The 7,763-nt window shown below is 36.8% G+C and overlaps 1 protein-coding gene across 1 annotated transcript; it reads right to left on the minus strand.

Annotated features, from left to right (window-relative positions):
* Positions 1-4,079: 4,079 nt before the first annotated feature.
* On the minus strand, positions 4,080-5,573 carry LOC119083077 (phospholipase A1-like; the record flags this gene model as incomplete). Its single annotated transcript, XM_037192700.1, has 5 exons — positions 5,224-5,573; positions 4,899-5,158; positions 4,705-4,840; positions 4,412-4,646; positions 4,080-4,194 (listed from the first exon to the last, which is right to left on the minus strand). Coding segments are annotated over exons 1-5 (1,092 nt in total), but the record flags the coding sequence as incomplete, so codon positions are not given.
* Between the last annotated feature and the right edge of the window lie 2,190 nt (positions 5,574-7,763).

A 7,763-nucleotide genomic window follows, 5' to 3' on the forward strand; every position in this document is an offset into this window, starting at 1 on the left:
TATTATCGTAGAGCATTTTCTGATGCTCAAACTATTTTTAAAGTATATTCCATGTCATGGATCATGGTATAAAAACGAGACGCAAAGTTTCATATAACTCACTTCGGTTTCAGGCGATGTGGATAAATTCTCACTCGCTGCATAATGCATGTTTAAATAAGGCTCACCAACAATGCTTTGATTCGATGCACTAATGTGTGCAGAGAGTGCTCGTTGTCATATAATGCGATAATTTACGAAAATTCTTTTAACGGAAGATAAAAAACCTTTTTCTGAAATCCCAATCGATAACATTTGCATAATACCGAAACTTCATCTACAATATTACTCTCTTCCCTTGATGTATATACGACATGCCGTGTACTGATATCTAATACGCCACAATGCGATTAAGAGATTTTTATTGAAATAAATCGTTTAATACTTGAATAAACCTATCAGAATCGAGAGCCACCGGTATATTTAGTAAATGATATCAGAGCCCACAGCAAATAATCCAAGATAGAGAGACTTTCAAAATCAGTAATTATGGGTTTCAGTCTGAAACAAGGAATATTAGGATCGGTCTTTCCTGAGCTAGGGTTGCCTAAGGTTTTCGATTACGAAAGAATAATTTGAAATAAAACAGGATGGGAATTGGGAAAAAATTACAGAAATCGATTCAGGTTTAGTGAAATTATCTCAGGCCCGGACTGGCCATATGGTGAATTCGGGAATTCCGATGGGCCTTTTCGATTTTTGTATGAAAATATTTAATTTTTGGGCCTTTTGCAATTGAGTTGCATGGAGCCCCCGATGGGCTTTTTCGAGCCAGTCGGTACTGAATAACTCGAAATTTAGCTAAAACAAACACTTTTTTGGTTATATCTCCCAACACTTCACGCTCAGGCTTAGTGAAAATACGACGAGTCCACAATATACCTAAAACAGACAGATTTTCAGATTGGCGACTGTGTCGATGAGTTAATTTATATTAAGTTAAATAGAAATTAGTGGTAAATTACACGTTTTGATCCTTTCAATTACAACTTTATTCCCATAATGACCGTTAATGGATGGATATAATTATGTACGAAAACCTGGAACAGAAGTATGTTCTGCAATATATAAACATAAATGAAGTAGTTCAAGATTGTTCATGTCTCTCAATCTTCGAAGAACAGGTGGGGTCCCTTGGCGCCGATGTATTCGTAATGCGTACCCTTCCAATGAGCTGAGAAGATCTCTCAAGAAGACAGTTTACGGTGAAATAATATAAAGAAAATCGATTTTTTTGAGATTGAGATTCTTTGTAAAAGATAGTCTTTCGATTTAGCTTCACCAGTTGCTTTTTTCATTAAGGAACCAATTTGTCTATGAATTTCTTCGTTTCTGGGCCCATACAACCTAGAGTCTCGAAGGCGAGTGGTGTTATAAATAATTTGGTAATAAATGGTCCGCAATCTCGTAAACATAAAAGTTCTGAGGAAATAGGTTTGTATGTGATGGTGGCTAAGGTCAGCTACCAAGACCAGTGGTCGGCACATCAGAACATTAATGCTGCAGAGGAACAGCCCTATTTGAAAGTTGACCATATTTTGACCGTTTGCTGGCCGAGTGCTGACGTCAGGGTGGTATCAAAATGGCAGCAGTGAAGGTAAATTCCAAGGTAATGCCATACAGACGCACATGCTAATGACACCTTTTTTTAAATGGTTGACTACAATTTACTTATGTTTTACAAAATGTTTTCGCTATCTCACAACAGATGGACCGACTTCTATTCCATTTTTCGTTTTTAACGAAGGGAGGAGATGGCGTTTGTATCGAACGTTCATGCCACCACAAATCCGATTCGGTTATCTATGACATTACCTCCACATTATATTTACCTTGAATATTCCTACAAAGTTTTAAATTTTACGGCGGCTCCTTGTTCATTGCTTAAGTTATTGAAAAAAATATGTTTTGGCGAGCCCCTGACATCACCTTAACAAAGTGGATCGAATATGGAAAATATATATCGCTAGAATTGAATATACTATCGAAGTTTTAAATTTTACAGCGGCTCCTTGTTCCTTGCTTAACTTGAAAAAAATATGTTTTGGCGAGCCCCTGACATCACCACTAAAGTCGGACCAGATTGGGCTAAGACGTACACGAAACAAAATTTTCTGGACAGTTCAACAACTACTACGAGAGCACTAGTCGTGAGAGTATATTCATTCAATTTCAGATCGAGTGAAAATTTACGTGATTGAGGAAATATAAATTTTTATTAAGAAATCTTAATTAGAGAAAATTTTCGAAGGCAGCTTAAAAAAACTCGATCCGATCGGATTCTGGCTCGAATGGAATTCAAACTCGTCGGACCCGTTAAAATCGGATTTCGGAAAAAAAAAAAGATTCGGTCGGGTGTCTATTCCACTTCTTCCACTTTTAGAAGATGTACGCAAGAAAATATTATTCAAGGTCGCAACAATCCATTTTTATGTAATCCGAAAAACGTCCTAGTTCTGGGGCTGTGCTTTATACTTTCGTTACCAAATATACAATTCAATTGCTGTGAATCAGCAAATGTTCCATCAAACACATAAATTTGTTTCTCGAAAGAGCGCAAAAAATTGTTCAAATTTATACATTAAACTACATAAGCTTAATCGCATACGAATTTCCAAAACAACATTCACTTCTATCTTAAGTATATCGTCCGTAAAAAGATATTTTTTGTGTGTAAAACCATCAAACGAGAAGGAAAAACAAAAACAATCTGTTTATATCGAGAGGAGAGAAAAAAAAATAACGAGAAAAAATCAATGTTCCCATACAAAAATGTATGAACTGTGAAAAGTGCCACTCCATACGAAAACATATAAAACTGATATCTGATTTCATATGTCAGCCTGAAGCATTCTCTTTTATTTCTTGTTATCGAATTCAACGACGAAATATGTAGAAAAGGCAGAACTTAACACAACGTTAAATTTATTGCAGACTTTGTTTACACACACACACACACCAAAAAAAAGTCATAAAATCGAATCAAGATTAAAGAATTTTTCATAAATCACCCCATCTTCTTACAAGTAAATGCGTACGATAACATATTGTCGAGGCATATTCTCCTGCACTAAAATTATTGAACATTGAACAATTTGGAGAAAAATTGTTTCAGTCATGTCACGACAAAAAAAAACATGAATGAATCGAATTATCCTTTGATTTGACCTGAAAAGGAAAGCTTTTCAGCCAACGACTCACCGAAAAGCTAAAAGCTTTCGTATTGTTTAGCGCAACATAACAGAAAACGTTCAATGACTGAAAACGTTTTACACTACACATGTAGGAAGTGGTGGAAATGCTCACTTAAATTTGCTTCATTTTTTTACTGAACTGCGAGCTTTCCACGTCGGAAAGACACAAATTACAGTCACGGCATTATTCTAGAACAACTTCCTTCTTCTCTTGCAGACTCTGCAGCACAGCCTCTGGCTCATTTTTTGTTTGAAAACAAGTAAGCTCCTTTATTGAATGAAATTGGCAACTTCTAATAAATCATGGAACGAAGCTTAGCTATAAAAGCTTAGAAAGTTTAGTGTTTCAACGTTACCGTACAACTTTTGTGCTTTTTCAATTCAGTCGAATCTCTACGAGAGTGAAGCTTTTTTGCTTGATATTCGGATAACGATACACAAATTCATTAACTTGTTGACATTAGGAAGGCATTTCAGTCAGAGCCGAATTTGTTGCTATATTTTTGAAGTTATTGAATCGATTTTCGACTTATTGAAGATAAACTACGCATAGGGAACATCCGTAACAGATTTAATAACAAGAAAATTTTCAGATTTAAGTTTGCGTAAAGCACAGTTATTCAATAAAGATGCTTCTAAATCTGAAAGTACAAATTTCTCCGAATTGAATCACAATTTGTATTTAGCTTTCGATGCATTGTTTTTTGGATGGTACCCGAAAGTCAGGTAACATCAATGATGTCAAAAAGAACTTTCCTCTAGCCCAATGAGGCGTCGAAAATCCCAACGGTATTGGAGTCGATGCATCGTTACAAGTTCCCGTTCGAAATAATCGAAAAGACTCACATTTTGTTGCATTGAACGAATATTCATTCCGGGATAAATCGTCTTAACGTAAAATTGATAAGCTTGATTTCTAGTGCAAGAAGTAGACCAGCAACCGTGTTGGATTATACTCGGACTGAAAAGATTTTCCACATTTTAGAAGACTGTGTCTAAATTTCATTTAGCGCCTTCGGAAAATTTCGAGCACCTGCAGGTCAGACCATTTAAATTAACGCTAATTTACATGCTCTGACCTGCAGGTGCTATTTACCGAAACTTTACCGAAGTCGATAAATGCAATCTCTAGCTGTGTTCCAGTGGAAAAGATGATCCAACATTCGTGATATACAGACCCATTGGGATAAAAATCAGCATCTCCAATAGGGTCTAGTCTCCACATCATCGCTACGTTTGAGTGAATAATATCAACGAACAGCGCATCACCTCGCTGCAGGCCGTTCGGTCGATCATCTTCACTAAAGCATGGTCTAGATGGATCGAGTCCAGTTATTCGAGGAAGTGCGTTTCCCGTCATTTTGGTGTAGTAACGTCCTGCTGTTCCAGCAATGTGAGCACCGATACCTTCTCCTTTTTTGAAAATAACCAGTCAATGATATCGTCAAGCACAGGCTCGGGCAACACAAACCGATCAAATGAATTCTTTCATAAGGTACGAATCGAGTCAGATTCTTAATCGCATCACCAACTATTTCGCCAATCGGTTCGGCACTAAATTCTGACCAAGCGTACATTGAATCAAGAAATTTGGAAGTGTCCAAGACCTAACGTACAATAACGATGCGAAATGGAAATATTTTGTCTCATAAATCATGTTCTCACCAAAAAGTTATATCCTCCACGGCATCTGTAACCATCGTACATTGCTGTAACCGTTTCATTTGATGCATTCACATTCCAACCGGTTACAAATAGAACCACATTCCAGTTCATACGAAACTTCGGATGATTAAACAAATATTCAGTGTCGCTCAATGCAATTGTTACATTGTCCGAATCGTATGTAAGATACTCAAAATTCAAATCGTCCGCTTTTGGATGGTATTCCTTGACTATATCGTTCAATTTTACAACCTTGGAACCTTTAACGAATTCGTTAAATCGTTTTTCATATCACGGTGTATTATACGGTACACTGCCGACTCACACAAAAATCGTCTTGCTTCCGATGCCATTTCTTCGGGGACTCCGATTAACGCTTGTTTTCCGTAATGTATGACTTGGTACGGACTAGGTAGTGCGTCAATCATTCGCTTGACTGTGCTTACACCAGAACTAACATATTCCGAGAGAGAAGCCGTTTGAGAAGTTGGTACAGCTGATCGGTTTCCAATTTCGTTGATCTCATCTGATGCAACATGTCTTGGCTGTTTCACTCTTCCTTCACTTAAGTAAACAAATATCAAAAGTAAAAACACGAAAACTTTGAAAAACGAAAAATGCTTCACAGCCATTGCCTTCTCTGAAGTGTGTGACCGATAGAAACAAAACATTTTCAGATTCAATCAGAAAACTTGACTTACACTCTTATTTGGAGATAAGCGAAAGTGATTCGACTGCAATAAATTCTAAACAATTTTTGTTAGATGATAATCGCTATGTGATGCAGCTGCAGCCTCGTTATCAGGTCAAACTCGTCATTGAAAATAATTTTGAGTCCGACTGCAGTGAATTATTGAAATCACTGAGAAAGAAAGAGTAAGAGGGAGGTGAGAAATCGTTAGGGTCGTACATAAATGACGTCACGTTATTATATTGAAGTTTTTACCAACTTTTCGCTGGCGTCACGCGAAAAGGGTCGAAATTGATCTAAATATTTGTTAGATATGACGACCCTTACGACTCAAAGTTGGTGTGATTGAAAGTCGTGTGACAGCTACAATGTTCTGTATCAAGCTTTGTAGGTTGCTTCGAATGTTCAAAGCAATTTTCAGCATTAACTTTTAAATCTCCAGTAAATCGTCAACTTGCTAAAAATCACAATTTTTAAGGGTCAACACAGATCAGTTAGATAGATATCAGTCTACAACTGTAAATCAGGTGAGCCTGTGATATACCTATAGTCTATACAAATTGAATCTGGTAGGCAAATACAATCAGATACTCTTAAAATGTGAAGCAAGTCCTCCGGTTATACAATAACATCTCTAGCATCCTAACTACATTGATTAAGTTGGTAAAAATGCAACGTAGCCTTTGCATTTTACCACAGCACTGCACTAGCATGAACACTGAATTGACAAGTGTCAAGCTGCCGCTTACAACGAAAACAAGTCATCTATCTGTATAACAGAAACGCATTGCCTACTGTGATTTCATCAGCCTCCGAATATTTTCTATGTTCGTGCTAGTAGCAGTACTGTGATTTTACATATAAAATTAGAAATTAGGCATCTATTTTTTTGTCAGCAAATTTATTCTTTTAGTAGCAAAATTATTTATTTCATCAGCAAATTTATTCTTTTTTTCTGCAAATTTATTTTTTTAGCAGCAAATTTAATCTTTTTTATCAGCAAATTTAGTGTTTTGTATCAGCAAAATTAGTCTTATTTTCAGCAAACTTATTAGTACTCGAACAGCATATTTATTGCTTTCTGAGCAGCAATATTACTGACTTTAAGCAGCAAAAATAATTCTTTTGCAGCAAATCCCTGGCAGCAAATTTATTACTTTGTAGTCAGCAAATTTATTGTTTTGTAATATGCACTTTTAATGCCTTCGAACAGCAAAATTAATACCTCGAAGTTATTGCTTTTTGTCAGCAAATTTATTAGTGTTTCAATTGCAAATTTATTTTTTTATAAGTAGGAAAATTACTATCTTCAATCAGCATATGTCCCGCAGTAGGACATATAAAATTATATCACTAACACCACTAACACGAAAACGTCAACTCAACAAGCGACGAAAAGTAGAACTTTCCGTTGCCTTTATTGCGAAAAACGTTGTACACAACTCGGTGATAGATCTTTTAGGCACACGATGTGTATTGTCACGCTCGACCTGCGGTATCGAGTGACAATCTACACACCTAGTGCCTAAAAAAGCATTTATCCCTCGATTTGAATGGGGCTTCGTAATTTCGCTATGCGTAATTTCTAGGATGCACACCTTTCATAATAATTTCACTTTAACTAAGTTTACGGATCGCTCGGCGTGTTAAAACGCTCTTTATGGGCAATGAATTACACAGACTAATTATTAGACGATGCGAGAGAAAAAAAATTAACTCCTAAGTTACCGACACCGTTCCGGCGCCCGGCTCGCATTGCGGCCCTCCGCTTCGCTCCGGGGCAATGGGCCGGATCGCTCGGCGTGTTAAAACGCTTTTTAAGTGCAATGAAAATTGGTATCCATTTCGTAAAAAGAAATGAATTGTCCGTGTAGTGTCAATAACTATTTACGTTGACGTAAGACGTGAAATAGTAATTTCTGCAGCTAGTTGCGAAAAGTGGTAGTTTGTGTCACTAGATGTAATGTTATCAAACGTGCGAAGCGAGCGAAGCATGTGACAAAAACTACCACTTTCACAACGTGTTGCATACAACGTTTTCTGCAACCAGCTGCGAAAAATGAACTTTTGAAAATTGTTACACTGCGATTATATATCTCAATAGCCGAATGGTTAGAGGTGTTGCTCGATAAGCATTGGGTTTTGGTGTCCATTTCACCACTAGTGACGAAAAG

Source organism: Bradysia coprophila, unplaced genomic scaffold (assembly GCF_014529535.1).
Source record: "Bradysia coprophila strain Holo2 unplaced genomic scaffold, BU_Bcop_v1 contig_547, whole genome shotgun sequence".
In the NCBI taxonomy this organism is placed as follows: Eukaryota; Metazoa; Arthropoda; class Insecta; order Diptera; family Sciaridae; genus Bradysia; species Bradysia coprophila.